We start from the raw sequence: 23,170 nt of genomic DNA on the forward strand, positions 1-23,170 counted from the left end.
TAGACTTTAATGGGTGTTTTACTGTAAAAAAAATGCATTGCGCGCGCATGCGTTTTTTGGGGGCAAGTCGGACGCAGAAAAAAGGCAACAGGATGCATTTTGTGCGCCCGAGCGTACACTGCAAAAAAACGCATGAGCATGCAAATGCGTACGTGTTCATATGTATGCGCACATATGCGCACCCATGTTAAAGTATAGGGAAAAAAATGCATGCCTTTTTTTGCTCTAAAAAGCAGCGCAAAAAAACGCAAATGTGAAACCCGCCTGACTCATTGTGACTCCCCTCCCTTGGATACGTATGGTTTATTGTTATAGAGTTAGAGTCAGCGCCTAATAGTGGCTTGGTCTGTGCCACGGTGCTTCCACATCTCAGCACCTCACTCAGTGCCATATGGTGCCGTCCTGAGATGGGCACCTTCAGTAATGCATTAAGCTGCTGCATCCACCAGTGCGACGCCATGCGCAAGTCTAGCGCTTTCCTCCATTGTTTCGGGTGGTTAGTGGTGTCCGCCTGAGCTGTGCAGTTCGCACATAGTGTGCTTTAGTTATTTAATTTGTTTCTTCCTGGCACCACTGTTGCGGTGCCGAGCACTAGTGTGACTAGAGGGACTCTAACCCAGTGTCTCAGGGGTCCTGTGTCTATACACCAGTGCTCACATTGCCGAGCTCTGTGAGCATAAACAGGCTGCGGCATTTGTGTTTGGCGGTCGGGCGGCTCTGTGAGGTAACAGAGTCCGCCTCTGTACGGTAACAGAGTCCGCCTCTGTACACACTAGGTGGAGTTAACCCCGTGTGTTCCTCTATTGTACCGCCATATAATGTCTGCCATTACCGAGCAGCAGTTACCACATCTGTACGGTGGACCCCTGGCTGCGAACGCACCTAATAACCTTCCTTATTATTTGGTGCATTCCGCCAGCCCGTAACACCAAGTTTGCAGACAACCGCGAACCATACATCAGGCTCTACATTGAGCAGGGGGTTGGACACGATGACCCTTGAGATCCCTTCCAACTCTAACATTCTATGATTCTATGGGCCTTCAAGCCACATGCGATTCCAGAGCCACAGGTTGGGGACCCCTGACGCAGACTATCACGTGATGGAAGAAGAGGTCAAAGCGTCTGACCCAACCAGAAAAGTTTCATAGCCACACCATGAACTTTCTTCCTGACACCCTGTACTCAATGGCAAGAATTTTTCATAAGTGATCTACTTAGCAGGTCCAATACCAAGAAAGGACTGGTTCTGAAAAAAGATACCAGCATTAAGTTTTACAGGCAACGTACCATGGTAGAATAGTATGCAAATGTCCTCTTTTGCAGATGATCAGACATTGACTTATGGGGTAGCTACCTAGTCTTGGTGGCAATTGCAAGTTTGTGTGTCCTAAAATTTAGATATTTTTTATCATGTGTTAAATAGAAACATTTGAAGAACTTCTTAGTGCTACTCATAATAAAGACAGTGGTTTCCAGCTTCTTCATGTAGTCATGGGCTAATGAAATCTTGTAATTAAGGAAACGTTCTGCCATTGCTCTATGTGTTTATGACTAAAGGATCCATGAACTTACCTATTGTATAGTCTTCTGGGTTCACATGAGTATCGACAAGATGAGTTAATGGGTCAAATACCTCTTTTATGCTCATGATCACCCAAAACGCTCTTTAACCTGTGTTTGTATAGATGCGTAAATACAATCTCTATTCATTTATTATGAAGCCATACCTAATAAAGTGCAGAAATAACACATAAAATAATAAATCACTCAGCTCAGCCTCACAGACATTCATTCATGCACCCAGGGATGGCAGAACTCTGGGTTAAGGCTAATTGTTTGCAGTTCCCCTGACCTAAAATTCCTATCATTTCAGAGGCTAAAATTCCTCTGGGTTCCCAATCTGAACATTTATTTTGCTTTTCTTTAATATAATTTAAAACCTACCAATTATGGAATTTGCAGAAACAACAACATTTATGCGGAAACCGACTCCGAACCCTTTCACATTTGACAGAATTTGATTGTTGTAATTATCAGAAACACCTACGATTCAAAGGAGGCAGTGGAGACTTCTTAAAAGCTACTTTTGTTTGTTCTTGAAACCTAGTGCTAAAAGTGAATTCCAGGCTCCTCAAACAGAAGAGACACATAGGTTAGGGCAGGACTGAAGTGTAACCCTATTTGAACTTTGCAGATTTGTGACTTTAATTAACCCTTATTTTCATGGTTCATAGGAAGGCTGACTAGACCTGTCAGAGAGAAGGACCACCTACCTGACCCACCTATACTGGTGCCATAAAAGCATCTACTAAGTCTGCTGTTTAAAAGCTAATATTTCTCTAAAATATTTCTTCAAGTTTATTTGCTTGTGTAATTGGTTCCCACCCTACAATTTTGCCAAGTTCTAATCTCATTTACCACACTTTCTATGATTAACAAGAGGATATTCCATGAGCATAAATTGGATTATGGGTTTGGTAGAAGAGCACTAGACTGCTGGCCAACTACATTTATCAAGTGACCACTTGATTGCAAAAAGTATGGAAATTCCTTTAGGTAAGATTAAATCCCTCTGAAAAAACAGTGAATCCATGAATATGGTCATCCAAGACTGGATTTAGGGGCTTAATTCATCCTACTTTTAGTCTTTTTGTGTGTGCTCAATTAGCGTTCTCCTCTAGCAAGTATAAGTAGAAGATGTCACTGGCACTTTTAGATCCAATTATTTAGTAAGTCTAATTGTCCCCTCCTAAACTGGTCAAGAACTCTATATTCCTATAAGTAGAAGTCCCTCTCACCTTTGGGTAGTCATCTACAGTAGACCACTAAGCAGAATGCTGAGTTGAGCTCCTGAGTTATGACAAATGGATCATTAGAGGGGAGGTCACCACATTTGTGACTTTGTGGACCACTAAGCAGAATGCTGGTTTGAGCTCCTGAATTATGACAAATGGATCATTAGAGGGGAGAAGGTCACCACATTTATGACTTTGTGGTGCCCTTCCTTGAGGGACATCCTCCTAAAGCCTGCAATTCTGCCTTCTAGTTCATCATTGAGAACAGGGTCACACAACCTTTTTCTCTCCATCCCAGAGAAAATTTGTTCCCATTATTCTGATCGGAATTTTATCAGAGTTTGATTAGAGTGGAATCAGTTTTTTTTCGGACGTTGAGAAAAAAAAAAGTTTGTCCACCTACTCCATTCTGTCAGTCCGTGATTGGACCACACTCCGATATCATCTGACAGCGGTCCAGTGTTTTTCACGGACTCATAGACTTGCATTGCCAATTTTGATCTGACACTCGGGTCAAAATTGGACTTCTTACTGAGTCTTTCCTCGGAACGCTCCTAGAAAAATAGGAGATGTTTTTTTCCTATGTTCAGATGATGGTAACGGAGTTCTTAGATATGTTCAAAGATAAAGGGAAAAAAATAAAAAATAAGGTCACATTATTGAAGACATTTCGATCCACATAACATTTGCGAAATGTATGTTTGGTCTTATATACATGACTGCAATGTTTAACTATGTCCTTTGCAAATATGTACTTCAGAAGTCCTGCAGGTCGTTTACTTAGCTTGAGCAATATTTTAAATGAGTTTATTTACATTTTTTCCAGGGTCACATACATTATTTCAGGATCCTCTACAGATTTTTATTTCGCATCAAGGATATTGATGTAAGGAAGTAATTTCAGGCCCCCTATCCTAGTGGGACCTGGTTCTGTTTATTTAATCCTGCAGTCACTCACTTTTTACTGAGAACTGAATAATGCTCCTAAGTGCTTTAAGGTGCACGCTCAATGTATAAAAGTGCACGCTAGCAGATGTCGTCTTGTGAAAAACATCTCTGGGCTGCCTACGCACATTTCAGCACTTTTACACAAAGCCAATGGCTACTTTTGTGCATTATAGAGGAATATGTACCGTATTTAGTTTAGATTGTTTTGTAGTTCTGTTGTATCGTTTGTGATATACTTTATATGTTTTTAATCAGTAGCTGGTGCTGGAGAGCGACAAACTGCAGGCACATTGTGACTTTGCGACACATAGACACATAAGATTTCAGAATGGTCAAGTTATGATTTTCAATTCTCATTACCTACATAATAAAATAGAAAAAGGTTGCGCGGCACTCAGAAGGAATGGAATAGGATTCCACTCAAAAATATTTTAAAGAAAATTTTGGAACTCCCAGAAATGTGATGCAAAAATCATAAATTATGGTTTTATTAATTGGTTATCCACTGTAGACAAAAACGTTGACGTTTCGGCCAATTATTAGGCCTTCATCAGAACTATTGTCTACAGTGTTTGTGGACCGCAAGATCAAATTAGAGCAAATGTCGTTGCGTACTGGTGCGCTAGGGAGAATGGCACAAAAGTGATGGAGGGTGTACTACTACTAGACAAACACTGAAGACAATAGTTCTGATGAAGGCCTAAGAATTGGCTGAAACGTCAACATTTTTGTCTACAGTGGATAACCAATTAATAAAACAATAATTTATGATTTTTGCATCACATTGTTTGGAGTGGCAAATTTTTCTTTAAACTACATAATAAAATAGTTTTATTTATGGTATAAAGTGTCAATAAATTCCGCAGCACTTTACAATTAAGAGGGACATGTACAGACAGTACAAAGTAACACAGTTCAACAGTTACAGGACGATTGAGGGTCCTGCTCGCTAGCTTACAATCTATAAGGAGGTGGTGGGAACAAATCGGTAAAAAGTGGTTCTCGTGTATGGTCCAACCATCATTATAAGAAATATGGGTTTTCAAATAAGGCTGCATGATCTGGACATTAGAGGGACTAGGTATCGAGGCCACAGGCTTGTCTAAAAAGGTGTCTTTTTAAAGCACCCTTAAAAATATGGGGGCTAGTCCCTAATTGGATCTTCCGGAGTAATGTATTCCAGTAAACTGGCGCAGCACGAGAGAAGTCTTAGAGACTGGATTGGGAAGTTCTGATTATGGAAGATGTTAGTGTTAGATCAGTAGTAGAATGAGAGCATGGGTAGGGTGATAGACAGAGGTGAGCAAAGAGATATATGGTGGTGCAGAACTGTGGAGAGCTTTGTGAGTGAGAGAGATAAGTATGTATTGTATTCTGTAGCGAATGAGCAACCAGTGCAATGACTGGCACAGGGTGGAGGCATTGGTGAAGAGGCTGGACAGAAATATGACCATGGCTGCTGCATTCAGGATGGATTTGGCCAATATATTTTGAAATGCTTTATAGAGGAAGTTAAAATTCAACCAGTGCCAATGTAATTTATCTGTGACACACTGGAGTCAATCATCTATTAAGCCAACTAATGGGCAAAAATATTATTTAAAAGCAGAAGGAAAAAAACAAACTTGCAAACTCTATTACCTCGCTCAGATTCAAATCCATGAACCAATGATGTAAGGCAACAGTACTAACCACAGGGGTACTTTGGTTAGTACCATGGTCACAACATGATAACTGGGCCACCTAACATGACACATGTTTTCCAAGCCTGTTTATAGTATGCAATGTTTTTTATTGTTTATCATCACTCCAAAGAAACCTCTTCTGGGATGCCTTTAATTCCTACTTAAAGGGATATTCCATTTTCAGAAAACCCCTCTTCTTCAGCTACAGTTTTTAAAAAAAATAAAACTGGGCTTTATTCACCCTCCCCAGGTCTATCTCTAATTCTTCCCTGCTGCTCCTGAAGTCTACTATTGCCTGCATTGCTGACATCACATTGACAGTACGGCAGCCATAACTAAGATCAGAGCTCAGTAATTGGCTGCACCACTCTTGATATTGGGCTGCAGGCAATAACAGGCACTGGGAGCAGTGCTTCAGACTCAGCGCTGGACCCGGGGATGGTAAGTAAAGCATATTTAGAATTTCTTTTTTTTTTTAACTGCAGTCAGGGGAATAGGAGTTTTTATGCCCAATTCACAGATGTAATAATATTGCCCTTAATGGAATCCAGGCTGCCATAAACAGATGATCAATTCAGCTTGTAAAATAATTCCAGCAATTACAGAGCTTAACTTTAATGGGGGTTTCTGCTTCTGACAATTGCTAGTTTCCCAATGCAAGTGATCACAGGCAATGCTATTACTGGGGACTCACAGCAATCAGCTGTAATCAATGCAGAAACCATGCAGCAAGTGCTCAATTTCCCTACAGCACCCCCCATGGCGAAATTAAAGAATTACATCGTTCTCAATGTAGATGTCCATATAATTTCCATCATGTTGACTGGTCTTGAGCAATAACGGTTCTTTGTAACCGGTCTCTTATTTGGCTCTGAATTACCTATGAACCTAGAAATCCTTAATACATTTTCTAAACTAAACCCCTTTAATCAATTTTTCTAAATTCTTAACCGTTCCTGATCCAGTGTTCAACATAGTCACACAATTTTTTTAAACTAAAAAGTAGAAAAAAAACATCAAACATTGCATGCATGGGAACAATTTGACAAATTCTTAGGAACTATTTAGCAATTAGGCTTTATTTGCTTGCACTACAATGGCAGGAAAAATAAATATTAAATGCTGGAGTGTAATACAAATTAACATATAAGTGCAATGTTAGTGAACAGTCACAGGTCTGCCATGCCTAAAAATCCTGGAATAGTCACATAAACTCCAAGACAGTGCCCATTAATTTTTACTGTGAATATTTATTGATTTTTGACATTACGTACATACAGGGTAAATTTTCCCACCAGCTATTACTATAACTTTAATCCTTTTGAGCAGATGCTTCTAAAACAGCGTAAAAAATAATAATTTCAGTCGAAGTGATTAAATAATAAACCAAAAAAAAAAAATGCAGGCCTACAGAATAAATTATAGGGGCACTGATTGTTCAGCTTTCTTTGACTTTGTCAAAGAGGCAGCCAGAATATTGAATCAATAAAGAGGAGTCCAAAATTTGCACCCACCTGGCTTTAATGCCTAACTCTTATTAAATGCTCCACTACAAAAGATACGGTCTTTCTTTGGTCACTTTGGCTATGCACATGTGTTGTTTCCTGAAACAACAAGAAGTTAGCATTTAAAAAAAGCCACGGTTGCCAATGTGAGTATTGCATGAGTTTTAATTTAAGTTTTTAATACAGATATGCAAATATAAAACACTATCATAAAAAATTAGTCGGAAAAACCTAGCTTAAACAATAGCTAATATTGCAATGGCACCTTCTCTTTAATTTGAGCCCCTAACAATGTAGAAACCTTACGGCACTCTATTAAGTTTCACTACGTAGTGAGTGAGGAGACCATTCTACAGGGTGGGCCATTTATATGGATACACCTGGGTGGGCCATGTATATGGATACACGTAAATAAAATGGGAATTAGTATATGGGAGGGGGAAAACTTTTCAAGATGGGTGGTGATCATGGCGGCCATTTTGAAGTCGGCCATTTTGGATCCAACTTTATAAATGGCCCACCAAGGTGTATCCATATAAATGGCCCACCCTGTACATATTTTCACAATGCCTACTCAATGATATCTTCTATTATGTAAAGTAATTTGTGATTAATGAAGGGTAACTTAATTTGGGGAAACAATTTGGGTTTTCTAAAATTTATAACTACATTTTTGGATTATTCATATTGCTTATGCAGCTTTGTAATTTATACATACGCCCGACTGGAACCTAAAGCATGGGTTGACATACCATGTGTTCAACCCCAAGAGGCAAATGGGGCCCGCCAACCACCTCCAAAGCAATAAGAAACTTTTGTCACTGACACAAAGAGGGGCCGTATACTTTTTTGCCACAGGGGCCCACCAGGGGTTCACGTGACTGGCAATGTTCTCCACATTTTGGGGTCTAAATAGGGCCATTCTGCATTGACTGCAGCCAACTTGGACTTCACCAAATTTTAAGGTAGGCTGCTCTAAGCCTGCCCGTTGGTTCCGAGTGTGTATGATGACTTACATTTTATTGAGTGGAAATGTTAAATCTATGACAGGGTATCAATGGAGATGCCGATGGACAGGGGGGGCATGTTGAGAATTTCTTCCTCTTATTAGGATATGTAAATTCAGAGCACAGCTGTCAGCCAGATGGTGATTCCACCTACATGAGAGAAGTGGAAACACCGGGGGAAAATAGTGGTTACGGCCCAGTACGTTGTGTTCATTTTATTTTGCCCAAAAGCATAATTTTTTTACATTTATATTCCTAGTATTTTCTCTTTATATCCAGAGGCCCATTAATCACCGCGCATACGCTACCGCCAAACAGTTCCTTCCTATATAAGACGTAATTTATAGATACATTTATACTTTGGCTGTAGAAACCACAAGTAGCACATCTTGAGGACAACTGTATTTATGTCATCATGTGCGTTTGGCCCTTTACAAGACTTCCAGAAGGTTACCCGGGAATGGAAATGAATCACAATAGCTACTAGCAGGTTGACGTCTCCAGATTTACGGTCTGACTACAATGTCAATGTTTGCTCAAGCACTTGGGGAGATTCGCATTGTCCCGGGGGGGGGGGGGGGGGGGTATTAATAGAATGGTAAAATGGACGGCGCTAAATTTAGGTTTGTAGATCACTTTATGAAGCCAATACAATAATTCAAGGAAGAATGTAACTTATACACAGGAGACGGCACTTAGCCGCTATGTTTCCTGTTTCCGCATGGACCAGATTGCCGATGACTTATGACTGTTTAACTTTATAGATGACGATTAGCAAAGTACCGGAACAAAAAAAAATAACCGTTAGTATAATATGAAGCCAGGGCATCAACCATATTGTTCCCAGTGAAGAGTCAACTCATCATGTCCCCTGCCATATTTGTATGCTGGAGGAAAGTCCGTCATCTTGAACAAGTTCTTTTGTTAATATTTTGTGCACACGGACTATCTAAGGCCTCTTTCACACATCAGTTTTTTGCCTTCAGGCGCGATCCGGCTTTTTTTTGTAAAACCGGATCCGGCAAAATGCAATGCCGGATCCAGTTTTTCCCCATTGACTTGCATTAGCGCCGGATCGTGCTTCATCCTTTTTTTTGCCGGATCCGGCAACTTGTCTCATTCCGGCGTCTGGAAAAAACGGCTACTGTAACGTTTTTTGTCTCCGGCGAAAAAGCCGGAAGCGCCGGATCCGGCGCTTCCAGCTTTTTGCTACAATGAAAGTCTATGGGCGCCGGAATGCGCCGGATCCAGAAAAAGACGGATCCAGCCACTGGATCCGGTTTTTTTAAGTCTGCGCATGCTCAGATCCAATTGGCCAGCCCCCAGGAACAGATATAACCTGCTAGACGGATCCAGCAAAAAAACGGATCCGTTTCTACAGTTCTCCAAAATTTATGCCGGACCCGTTTTTTCTAAAAATAGCCGGATCCTGCCTGACGGCAAAAAACTGATGTGTGAAAGTAGCCTAAGGTAGACTTTATAGGAAGTATATATGGAAATGCATAATCATGTTTTATTGGGCCATCTATGGTACTGATGAGTTTGAAGTTGATTTTTAAAAGGGATCTGTCAGCATGATTTTGCTACCGCGGCATGGTATAGGAGCAGAAACCCTGATTCCAGCAATGTATCACTTACTGGGCTGCTTTCTATCATTTTGATAAAATCACAATTTTATCTGCTGAAAATCTAGCAGTTCTCTGAATGCTGAGCTCTGTATAACCCCGCCCACACCACTGATTGGCAGCTTTCTGTGTACACTGTACATAGGCAGAACTTTACCATGGTGGCTCAGTGTGCATAAGTTTGGAGGGCTGTAATATACCAATTATATTTGTTACTCACTCTCCACAGATCCAGCGATACCTCCCTAATGCTGATTTGGACTTTCGTGATGGGTTTCAATCCTGACGTCACATCGACAGCGCACGTAATCGCTGCAGCCAATCATTTGTTTCAGCAGTTCAATCGAGTGATTGTCTGCAGTGGTGGCGTGCACTGTAGAAGTGATATTTGCGATGCCTCACTGACGTCTCTTACCAGCGTCAATGAGGCATCGTTGGACCTGGGGAAGGTGAGCAACAGCTGTGATTGTCATTTTGTCGGTTGCCACCCTGTGGTTGCAAATATTTGAAATCGAACAACCCCTTTTTAAGGGTGAATTTAGCAATCAGTACTGGCTAGGGATTGATGCGGCATCAGGATCCAACTATTGGCATTGAAGTTTATGGCAAAGTTGACTTTCTGTCCTTCTTTATATAAGCAAATGATACTGTAATGACTTATTGGGAAGTGTTATTTGCTAATTACCTGATTGATCTGCAGACGCTAACGCCTCCTGTTTCATCATTTGTTTAGCTGTCAAGGATACTAGTCACCCGGCATGCCATATTCATCATCTACACCTTCATAGCATACGCAGCAGTATCATCGGGAGCCTTCAGCCGCGCCGAGACGCTCTGCGGAGGGGAGTTGGTGGACACGCTGCAGTTTGTTTGCGGAGATCGGGGCTTCTACTTTGGTAAGTGACTTATATTATTCACTTTCATACGTGATTGTTACCAACCTGGAGGGAACTCGTTTATATACAAATTCTACGTACATTTACAGCCGCCTAGAATAAAGAGACCTAAGTATCTGAGCAATGTCAGCGCCCAACAACTGCAGCGGGTGTAGTGTTTCCGAGCTTCGCTCTCCATTGGGATACAGGCCTGTTGTCGCCAGAGGGGATCAAAAACATACTCAAGTGCATTGCTGAGGAAGGGTTTCCATATTTTTCTTCAATAACTACTTAACACATTAAATGCCAGGCAGGGCCCTGATTATTGCAATCGTAAGAATACGCAAAGTTTACTATTTCTGCCCCAAAATAACACCAATATTTACAAACAAATCATACGTTCCCTTTCCTTCTCATTTAGGCTATGTTCACATGTTGCATTTTTGCTACTTTTTTTTTCTGTAGGCAAAATCTGCATTCTTGGCAGTAAACAAGCTGCTTGTAAAAAGCAGGTTTTGCTGCATTTTTGCTATTTTTTGTGTGTTTTTGCTGCTTTTTTTGTGTGCATTATATGTGTCATTTGTCTACAGTGCACATTTAATAAAGTTAGGTTTGTTCATCTAAAAAAGCATCGTTGCATTTTTTGCCGCAGGCAAAACCTGCTTTCTTGGCAGTAAAGAAATTGCTTACAAAAAGGAGGTTTTGCTTTTTTTTTGCTATTTTTTTGTGTGTTTTTGCTGCGTTTTTTTGGTGTCACTCATAGGTGTCATTTGTACATGTGTATAAAAGTTATGTTTGTTCACTATAAAAAGCATTGTTGCATTTTTTCCATCGTTTTTGCACTTTCTCACTTCTTTTTACGGTGCAAAAACGCTGAAAGAATTGACATGCTGCATTTTTCAAAAACAAAGCAGTTTTCCTATTCAGTTAGGAAAAAAAAGCAATCTCATGAACGAGATTTCTGAAATCTCATCGCTTTTGCTGATAGGGTCAAAAGCAGCTTTAAACTGCATGAAAAAAGCAGCAAAAAAAAATGCTGCAAAAGTGCAAGGTGTAAACATAGCCTAACAGTAACCCTGGAGGATAGAACAGGAGAGAACAGATAGATTAGAAGATGTCCACAGAAGGAAGAAAAGTTTCTTAGGCCGGGGTCACACTTGCCACTGCAATGCGAGAAACTCGAGCGAGTCTCTTTGACTCAATACCCAGCACTGCCGCCGGCACTTGGGACCGGAGTGTGTGGCTGCAAGTATTTCTATGCAGCCGAACGCTCCGGTCTCAGGTGTCGCGGCAGTGCAGGGTATTGAGTCAAAGAGACTCGTGCGAGTTTCTCGCATTGCAGTTGCACGTGTGACCCCGGCCTAATTGTTATTATCCGATTCTAAATAATTAATTGGCACGCCTATGAGCCGCCTTTTGTAAAAGTATCACTACCACCACGTTTCTCTATCGTTCTCCTTTCTGTGGATATTCTAATGGTCAGTTTACATAGACCGGCCGATGGTACAATACAACCATAACATCAGCCAAGCTCCTATGTGTATGGGGGAGTCAGGAGAGATAGTTGTATGCCGAACGAATATTCAGCTGATATCTATGTCATGTGTATGATCAGCTATGGAAGCATTCAGCACCATGATGTCCTGAACACCCAAGCTCCTGTCTCCAACAGGGCCTGAAGGTCATCCTAGCATGGCAGATGTGGAGGCCATTGTAGGGCTTCCAGCTGCCTTGGTGATCTATCTGCACCTCCTAGCCATTTGAATTGGCACACTGAGTCTAACCAACTAGATGCTGAGGTCAACATTGATCATGGTATCCAAGTGGTTAGAAGGTACAAAGATTGGAGTTATCACTGAATCTGGTCATCAGAAGACGGGAGTCTCCTGTCAAGTAGCCGGGACTGGCACAGCTATCATTACACCTCAGCGGTACGGCGTTTTATGGGAACGTTAGAGATGTCTCATGAAGACGACTTATCTCTATTTGTGCATGGGTGTATAGAGGGGGTCTTCTACTGATGAACCTGTCTCTTCCATCTAGCACATGGGCAGCTATAGTACAAAGCTAATTTTCTTTTAGCTTTATCTATAAAATATTGCTATAGTCATTAAATCTTAAACTGTAGACGTAAGCTTGTTAGTTCTGGGCGTCTGGCTTGGATCTTGTAATCGTCTTGGCTTGTGATGTCACGCTTCATAGTGTCATTTGCTTTTTTCCTTGACAGCTGTCTATAGTACAATACACAATGAGGGGGGGGAAATGCTTCTCTATGAACAGCTGATAAGAGTTTGTTCCCTGGAACTTGCGCTGACGATGCACATTCTTGGCCTATGTGTCCTTCTCGGTGAAATTGGCAGGGGAGAAAAGGAAGATCCAGGCAGGAGGCAGAATGGGGGGGACAGCGGTTCAGTGAGTTAGGTCCCACAAAGACCCTCTTTGTTGCTTCCTGCATTCCTCTGGGAGTGTAGATGGAGGGGAGGCGGAGGGAGATTGTTTACTTCAAAATTCCCCTTTAACGCACTTTGATTGATTTGGCAAAAAAAAAACGAGGGAGGGTGTTTGAGGTAAGCGAGGGACAAGGAAAGGATGTTGAAAGGAAATTGCCAGCATATTTACAGCACACAAGTCGTGAGAGAGAAAGGCAAAGTGAAGGAATTCTGTATGGCCCAAAAGGCCAATCATGTCCTGCTGGCTAATGGGCTCTCCGGTGACCCAAAAAAACTTAGCAGGGTGGTCTAAGTGCCTATGTACACTTTTGGTGATCGCTGTCTTTACACTACAATGGGATCGAGTTAATTTACAGTTCTGGACACATAACATGGGTAGTATGGATGTTATTACAGCTCATGCTTATTATGGCTGCTACTACAGTAGCTACAAAATAGAAATACAGCCATTGCCTGTCAATCACCTGAAACACAAGTCGTGAGAGAGAATCCGCCATCAATAACTTATTATTGCATGGGGAATATGCAGCTGGCCTTATATTTCTAGCACTATTATTACACGATGGCCATACAATGTAATAGCTGAGTTCCCCAGAAAGGGAAAGGTTCTTTGTTAGCAGCTCTACGCTCTAATTCACACAGAGGACCCACTTTATCTCATTGCTATTGCTAATTGGACATATGGAAAGACCGTGTCTTCATTGGAGTGATTCTGATACTACTCAAGTTCTCATTAGAGGAGTGAAGTTGTTCCTAATGCATCTCCTTAAAGAGTAAACTTTTTTTTTATTTAATAATCCTCCAGAAAGTGCAAAGTAATGATTTTCTTTTACAATATTCTTCATTATCCTATTTTGCTTCCTACGCATCCAAAACACTTTGCTGCAATGATTTTTAAATGCCCAGATAATGGTCCTTTAGAAGCTGCTTTCAACTGCTGCCCATTAAAGACCTGTACGCTATATTCAAATAATCTGAGTACACGGTAGGGGACTGGGAGCAAAATAGAGAGGTTCAGACAGGGAAAATCACATACTTTGATAGATTATAGTGTACCGCTCTTTGCAGAGCAGCAGCTGAAAGCAGCTTCAAAAGAAGCATGGACTTGCAATGAAACATCACTGAAAAACAATGTTCGAGTGAGAAATACGATATTGAAGTATATTATAACAAACAATAACCTTGAAAACTCCAATGCCTGACCAATAATTAAATTTAAATAAGTTTAGTTACTCTTTAAAAGGTACCTGTCCTCTCATCTATGGTGAGGGTAGCATGAAGAATTGGAGGTCATGCTAATCACCACCCTAGGCCTTCTATTTCTGCACATAGGAGCTGTCAATCAATAGCTGGAGGGTGAGTATAACCCCACATATCATATATATCATTGAAAATCATGTGCACATTACCAATACCGGACAATTACGGTAATATCGGCATGTCTGGAATTACTTTTTTCTGCTCTCATTGAGAAACATAAAGGACCTGAAAGATTTTCATTATGGTAACTGGAAAGTAGAGGCAAGTTTTAAATATAAGGTAAAAAAAAAGTTGCACAATACCCAACTGTAATTGTAGTTCTCATATGTCTCAATCGGCTTTGTAGAATGGCCAATCTTAAACAGTGGGAGTCGTTGTTTTTTGATTGTGGAGGCAGAATCTGTCCAAAGAAATGTTTTTACATCCTTTTTTTTATTTAAAAAAAAAGATACTAACTCTGGTGCCATCAATGTTTGCTTATCAAAGTAGACTTGATTTCTGTTATTATAAAGTTTTACAGTCAAGTGAAGGTTTTATTGCTACGAGGTATTTTTCTGTGGAGGAGGTTGGGCTGGAAGCCTTAAATGTTGAAGTGTACATGTTTATTGGCTCTAGTCTGTATCTAAAATGTATTCTAAATCATCACTATAGAGGAACAAAATTAAAGGTCTTGTCGAAGACTATGTTTTTTTACTATGTACTAAAAAACTAACAGTTGTTAACTACCTGTCTTTTCTATCCAGTGCCAACACAGAGTGGTCACTGACTGCTCCTGTCGAAGATTCAGTTGCTCCACATCAACAGAGCAGCTCTTCCTCTTCCGGCCTGCTCTGTCGACAGGACATGACTGCCAATGTCATGCTGATTGACAGCTTGTTCCCCACAGTTAGGCAATGGAGAGCCAGCTGTCAATCAGCATGACATCGGCAGTCATGTCTCGCTAATAGAGCAGAGTGGAAGAGAAGCCATTGCCCTGTCGACAGGGCATGACTGCCGACATCATGCTGGTTGATAGCCGGCTCCCCGTACCTAAACAGCGGGGATCCAACTGTCAATCAGCATGGCATTGGCACTCATGCTCTTTTAATAGAGCAGAGTAGAAGAGAAGCCGCTGTTTTTTTGACGTGAAACGGCACCGGGCATAAGAGGTCGGTAGGTAGCAAGTACCTGCCTGTTAATACTTAGACCCATAAAAAAATGTTCCACATAACCCCTTTAACCTAAATTAAGTCAATAAAGAATTGTAATACCATGACCATAGCTTGCATACCATCCCTCTTCATGCTGCTGATTTGATATGGAAGCAAATTTTGCCCATAAATACATATAAAATCCATGGCAAAAATATGGTGCCATCTTATTTTTGCATTCAAGCAAAAAAGGAAGCACACTGTAGCGCCATAACATGCAAATATGAAAAATGGAATAATGAATTGCATTACTGCATTAGAAATATGAAAAATTTTGAAAGTTTAGCACATAAAATGGCCAAGTTATGTGTACCTGGAAGCCACGTTAAGGCATTTCTCGTTTAATCAAGGCAGGGCCACTTCCCCTCCACAGAGATATAGACTTCAGTCTAAACAGAGGATTTTTCATAGGTTTCCATTCAGAAGGAGACTTCAGTCTTAGTGAGGATTGGCATAGACAGGGACCTGGAAAATGGGAAATGCCTTACACTGGCTTCCAGGTACACATAACTTGGCCATTTTATGTGCTAAACTTTCTCAATTTTTCATATTTCTAATGCAGTAATGCAATTCATTTTTCATATTTGCATGTTATGGCGCTACAGTGTGCTTCCTTTTTTGCTTGAATGTATATGAGTTGGTGACTCTAGGTTAAGCACCTGTTCACACTGTGCTTATGCTTGGATGTGACAATTAGTTTTTGAAATCTTATTTTTGCATGACATGTTACACAGGGCACCACAACGCAGCACCCAAAGTGCCCACCATCCTTTATACCCAACAATAATTACTCCCAGTGCTGCTCTGCCAGATGAGTGTTTGACTTTGAGCTCAAATCCATAGGATTGTACAAGAATATAAAATCTTTTCCTGCTGCAAATGACTTTACATTTCTTCCAAAGCCCGGAATGGAAGCTAAAATGAACTACAAATTTTCTCCATCTACCTTCCCTCAATATATACACTATAACTGTTTATAAATACCTACTGAAAAAAAAATAAAATAAAAAATGCAACTCAGAAAAAGTCAATACTTTTTCCTTGTGGGACAGTAGTCTCACCCATGCTTAGACTAGGAGGAGTTTGAAATGCTTTCTTGTAAAGTACAGAATTTAAGGACCATAAAAAGTCAGTTTTTGTATTTTGTTTGTTTAGGGCATCAAAAATCAATTTCACATAAAAATGCTGTGCATGCCAATGTCTGGTCTGGCATAACTGTTTTATTGCTTCAGATTCTGGAAAAAATGTCTGCCCACTGTCCTACATCCTATTTATACCAGAAAAGACAGCAACAGACCAAGCAAATACAAGTTGGACAGCTTTTCCAAAACAATGCATTCACTTTTTTGTGTTAATTATATATTATGCCAGCCTTTCCTTTGGTAGTTTGTAATTATAGAGGGAAAAATGATTTTTAAAATAAATAGGTACATAATTAACACTATGAAATATGCTATAAAAATCTGCACGTATAAATAACTCTCTTGATCAAACATAGTGATTTGGTAAGTGGCCACATCACAAGATCGTACAAACCCAACAGCTTTAGTTCCACCGACTATGTAGAAGTTGGAGATCTTTTTAAGCAACTTTGGCAAAGTAAACAGTGAACCACATGAACATGGATTCTTTCTGCTATGTGTAATGACACAAAACATCTGTAGGGTACAGGCTGAATCAACACTTCAGTATATCAACATATCAAGCCCTCACATATATAGCCAGCACATTTGGAGTCCAATAACTTTTAGTGCTCCACAGGAAAGTACAGTTTGTTTATGAATGTTCATTAATTAATATGGCAGAAATTCACAAGAGCAACCAAATCCTCTCCGCGTTCAAAGTATTTGAGAATCCAAGAAAGATTCACTTGGGTTTTTGTTGATGTTTATGTTCTTGTAATATCTTCCATAGTAAAACTGAGCTCAAGTTGTCATCATCACTGAGCAGGATCTTCCGAAAAGCTGAAGCTGGCCTTTGTAGAAATAATACTACTTAATGGATGTATTTATACAGTGACACCTCTCGAAAAGACCACTTATTTGAGAATCCTCCTGGACATTTATGAAAAACATCTATTCTGTGGATACTGAATCTTTTGTTTGAGAGCACCACTCTTCGAGAAGATATTTTCTTGAAACTTGGTCATATGGCTTAGCTGAACTGGAGAGCCAAGGGCTTACCAGTGACACTGACTCTGGAGTCCACAATTAAGTTACATACCGTAATACCTGACACTTGTTCACAAATTTGCACAAATAATATACTGGGTAGTAGTTAAATGAATGATGAGATGCTTTTTTTATCTGTAATTGATGTATTATGTGTAGTGTGCAAAACAATAAGGGAGCGTGAGGCCCACCAGGAGATTCCCCTGTTCTCCACTATGCCAGTCCGAGCTTGGTATAGCTCCTGTTATTTCTGGCAGTATTTGATTGGGCATACTTTTGTATGCAGGCCTCCGTATTGAAGGGAAAGAAAGTTTCCCAGTCCCAACAAACATACAATGGAGACTGAACATTGTGTCACCGAGGCTCTGTTCACATTTGTGTTATGCTCCGTTTGCAACACAATGCCAGATGCGTTGCACAATGGACACCAATGTCGCCGTTGAATTTTTAATGTAGTTAATCAGGTTTCATTAGGTGAAGTAAACATAGCCTCAGATATGCTTTTAGTGCATTAAGTAATGACTTAGTGATGTGATACCAAGTATCTCTTCAGGCTAGCATTTCATAAATATGTCAGGATGAATAATGTGCTGGAAGGTAGACAGTAAAGTTTTTTTTTATGAAACAGGATATCCATTGTATAAATTGTTTAGTTTATTAAGTTTATTCTGTATATGACCTGTACAAGTCAAGTGAAGACACTATGATTGGTTTATTCTAGTCATACTTCCTTTGTGTCTCATTTCCCATGTAGAAATCTCCATTGCCCTTTTCCACTTGACAATTATAGCAAATGTTTTCCAATAGAGCGTGCACTTTCTTCTACAGACTTTGGAGGTCTCAATGGAGATTGTGAGGAGACAGCAAATACTGCCCAATTGATACCTTCCATGGCTCGTCTTAGTTTATCGTCCACCATGAAAGATTGAAAAGGGTAATTTAGTTTGGATTGCTCTGGATTAGAGATGAGCGACTTTGCCTTTTTTAGGGCTGAGTCGGGTTTCATGAAACCCGACCTTCTCAAAAGTAGAGTCAAACGAAATTGACCGACTATCATGAAAAGTCGAAGGTCCGACTGAAACACAAAACCCAATGCAAGTCAATGGGGACGCAAAGTCAGCAGGGAGTGGAGGACAATAAACACACCTACATGCCGGACCGCTTTTTTAAATTGTGTGAAATCTCTCTCTTAATCTCTCCCGGACGCTGCACATGTCATCTCGTTGCCCACAGTGTACGTCCTTGCTCAGTGGCTGAAAAAAGTCACCTGCAGACATTCTGGGAAATCCGACTTTGCCGCTCGTTTTGCCGACCACATGGCCGAGTTCACGCTGTGGTCGGGTTTCGGTCAGCAAAACCCGACTTTGCCATAAGTCGGCGACTTAAGAATCTGGCCGACCTGTTACGCTCAACTCTATTCTGGATGTTTTGGATGTTCTGGCTACTGAAGACAGCTTGCTTATGTAAGATTATCACAGCAACATTGAAGCTGACCATAAGAGATATGCTCACTTCAGATCACATTTGAAATCCAGCATGCCTGATCTTATTTTATCTTGACATTTGCCAGCAGAGAAAATACAAGAGGTCTCCTTTCACATTAGATTGTCAATCAATACCTCTGAAATCGGTAGATGTATTCGATTTTTGTCTACTCGGTCTGTCCAGTTTCAGACGACTTTAATGTGATGTTTAGGATGAAACGAATCATCTCCGTGCCATGTGTATTTTTCACATTGTTGCTTTATACATCATTTCTTATGATAACCCAACTAAAACTCAATAGTATAGCAGTTAAATTACCATAGAAGGGTTAACATACCGAAGCAGAATTAATGGAAAAGAGCTGAGCGAGCTTAGCGTGACACCCCCTATCCAAGAGTGAAATCCAAGACTCTTGTTTACATGGCTTACTCTGCTGGTATTTGAGCTGAGGGACATGAATATTTATCTGACATCTTCAGGCCATTTAGTAATACGACGGTAACTGTCCAGAGGAACTAAATCTGCATAACGTTTGATTAGTGGGTTACGCATGGATCGTTCGCTTTATTGGAGTGTTATGAACGTACGTGGTAGAGCTATTGAAATTTTCAGATTTTTTTTTGAGATTTCAATTTTTGGGTCTTGTTCGAATATTGTCTTAGCACAAACAATAGTAAAAGAAAGAGGATTCTGGCAAATTGGCCTGAGACCAGAAACTGTTGGTGTCTGCGATTCCAGGAATCTTGTCCCTATAGGAGTGGATACGATCCAAGAGCCAAGAGCTGTCCAGACTGTGAAGTCAAGACCACAGAACTAAAGAACTGTTCTGTTTATACAAGCAATAGATTAAAGGAAGAGTTACCTGACTTACCAAAATTTCCTTCTTTGCGTCAGAAAAGTGTTTTCGGCTGATGATACTTATAGTAGTCTCTCACTATTTAAACCCTCCTGTGTGTTTGCTATATTGTCATGTCTTTGAAAGAAAACCCTCTTCTCCTTGTCAATAAACATTATGGAATATACAGACCAGATATATCATCATTATTTATCTTGCTTTAATGGAATAATTGGAGACTGAAGATCTATGTAGGTGTCCATGGTAAAGAGAAGTCCAGCTCTACTTGTCATGTGCAACCTTATAGCCAAAATATGAACAGTCTTACTTATTTGTGATTTGCTAAAAAGCCCATATATGACAAGCAGAGCTGGGGTTGACAAATTAGCCGTGTTTTTAGAGGACTTACGATGACCTACCATTAGGACAGGTCTTCAATAACAGATCAGTTGGGGTCTAAAACTACTGTCAATCATGTGTCATCGGCTCTGGTGGTTGCCAGATAACAATAATCTACATGGTGGGACACAGCAGACCCACATATTGTTTAGTTGCTGTTGCTCTGTCCTGCACCTTATCTCCTATTTAATGGGAACCTGTTTTATACCCCAAACTAATGGCAGGTATATAAAGACATTTTTATGCTGATTAAATCCTTGTCTTGCTTGTAGAAGTCTGTTTTGCTGTTTTAAAGAAATCCATAGGTGAAATTGTATGCTAATAGCTGTAAGTGCAGTGGGCGGGCGATGCACTTAAATCTCTCCTGACTTTTACCCTATTCCTCACCCACTGCCTTCCTTCTGTCTTCGTCTGACAGGTCACTGAAACTTGATTGACCTGAAAACTGGAGTTTGATACAGGAAAGTTAGCCATTAAACGGCATGAACCACTGAAGACTCTCAATTCTGAATATTCTTCAGAAAACTGGAGTCAGTCAGCCATCTGTCCACTGTTTCTGGTGCCAGTGGGGGATGGAAGTACAGCACCGTTAACTGCATAGTGGCTGCAGTGCGATACTTAAGATCCCCCTATTCATTTGAAGAGGAAAGATGTGCCGTACTCATTCCAGGCAATTATGCAGTTGATGCAGCTGTGCAACTCTGTAACTGATTAGATCCAGCCGCCACCGGCACCGTGAACAGTTGATAGGCAAAAGGGCTGGGTGTCTCACCAACACTGATCTAGCATTGATGACCTATCCTAAGGATAAGCCATCAATATTAAAGTACCAGACTACCCTATTAAGGTTCTAAAGACAAGGGAATGTTGACTTCTGGATACTACTAGATCAACCTTAGTTATATTGTGCACTGCACCCATACATTATCACACTCTGAAAGTTGTGTCATTATTAACAGTAATTGCATTTGTTTTTAAGGCTTAATATAGGACTAAAACATAAGCTTGCTATTTTTATTTGTGCTGTTGTCAGATAAGTTTTACATAATGTTAATAAACCACTTTTTTGGTCTTCTAGAAAAGAATGCCGGCCGTTCCAATCGCAGGCCTAACAGAGGAATTGTTGAGGAATGCTGCTTCCGAAGTTGTGACCTAGATTTACTGGAAACATACTGTGCAAAGCCCGTGAAAAACGAGAGAGATCTGTCCACTGCACCTGCGACAGCGATGCCATCCCTGAACAAGGTGAGTGTGAAGGTGTTAGGTTTTCTGTAATCTTAATCTGATCAAGAATCTGCTGAGTAAAAGTGAACAGTAAAATCGAGACTTGACTGTGAGATTGTGCTTACGATGAGGGTTCAGTCAGTTTGGCCAAACGCCTTTTAACCCTTAGAGTGTCTGATGAGGGATGCCGGGATGGACCGACCATTTTCGATTTAGGGGAATCCTGTAGACCTGTAGCTAGACGGAGACCACAGTTCTTTGGTGAGTTAGAAAAATATTCAGGATTGAGAGTCCTCAGTAGTCGATACCTTTTAATGGCTAACTGAAAAGATGGTAACACATTGCAAGCTTTCGAGACTACTCAGGTCTCTTCATCAGGCTAGACTAATACAAAATCTGAAGTCACATATTTATGCACAATACAGCCTAGAAAAAATGCAATAGATAAGACAAGTGACGTGAAGCAGAACTATCAATATGGGAGAGGGAGAATCATTAATATAAACATTGGACCAGTTCATAGATAAGGAGTCCGGATGTTTTATGGTCCTCTGATTGGGGTCTAGTTCTGTGTTGTGAAGCCCCCACGGTTTTAAAAGGAAATTCCTTAATTGATGTAAAAAGACATAAATCCATGCGACACATTCATTCCAGCACTGAGAGTGTCAAAGTTCGTCATAAATTTGTACTCCCAAACTCGTCTCTTTCTCTGAGAATTGAAGTTACCTTTCAATACCAGTAATTTCATATCCACGCTGCTGTGATCAGGGATACAGAAATGTTTTGCCACAGGTAGATCCATTCTTTTTTCTCTTATTGTGTGACGATGAGCATTCATCCTTGTTCTAAGCTTTTGCCCTGTCTCCCCCACATACAGACCCCCAGTTGGACATTTAGTACAAATAATTAAGTACACCACATTAGATGTAATGCAGGTGAAAGTACCTGGGATCTTGTAGTCCTGATGTGAGTTGGGGATCTTTATCTTGTCCGTGGTCGTTATAAATGGACAGGTTTTACATTTTCTGGTTGCAAGGAAAGGTTCCTGCAGCTGTTGGAGAGGACAGGGAGCTTCTGACAATGATGCTTCTTAAATTTGGGGGCTGCCTAAAACACAGCAGTGGGGGGTCTGGAAAAATGGATTTTAATCGGGCATCTTTTTGTAGTAAAGGTTGTAATTTCCATGCAGCTCCCCTTAGCACCTCCAGATTTGGATTGTAGGTGACTACTAGAGGCACTCGGTTATTTTCTTCTTTAGCTTTGTAATTTAGCAGGTGATTCCTTGACAATCTGGTGTCTCTTGTAATTTGGTTTTCAATTGTTCTTGGATGGTAACCCTGATTCAAAAAGGTCTTTTTGAGGCGACCAAGGTGTTTGTCTCTATCCATGGGGTTGGAAAATATACGATTGTATCTGATGGCTTGGCTATAGATAATAGAGTTCTTTATGTGTTTTGGATGGAAACTGTCCCATTTAAGGTATGTTGGACGGTCGATTGGCTTCTGATACAGGGATGTCTCTATTTCATTGCTTTTTAGCTTAATGATGGTGTCCAAAAAATTAATCTCAGTACTGGAGTAGTTGAGTGTTAAATTGCTGGTGGGATGAAATTGATTAAACTGTTCGTGGAACGTCTTTAGCTGTTGCTCAGACTCCGTCCAGATGATTAAAATATCATCAATGAAGCGGTAGTAGGCCAGGGGCCTGATGGGGC

General features: G+C 40.5%; 1 protein-coding gene across 1 annotated transcript in view; it reads left to right on the top strand.

The window, feature by feature from the left end:
• Positions 1-23,170, top strand: part of IGF2 (insulin like growth factor 2) — a 49,001-nt gene that overhangs the window by 22,463 nt on the left and 3,368 nt on the right. Inside the window, exons 2-3 of the mRNA XM_073574051.1 lie at positions 10,301-10,463; positions 21,311-21,477. Of these exons, the coding sequence (XP_073430152.1) occupies positions 10,301-10,463; positions 21,311-21,477 (330 nt within the window). The remainder of the gene's footprint in view (positions 1-10,300; positions 10,464-21,310; positions 21,478-23,170) is intronic.

The sequence above is a fragment of the Dendrobates tinctorius genome, unplaced genomic scaffold (genome assembly GCF_039654945.1).
Source record: "Dendrobates tinctorius isolate UK_male_01 unplaced genomic scaffold, ASM3965494v1 ptg000037l, whole genome shotgun sequence".
Classification (NCBI taxonomy): Eukaryota; Metazoa; Chordata; class Amphibia; order Anura; family Dendrobatidae; genus Dendrobates; species Dendrobates tinctorius.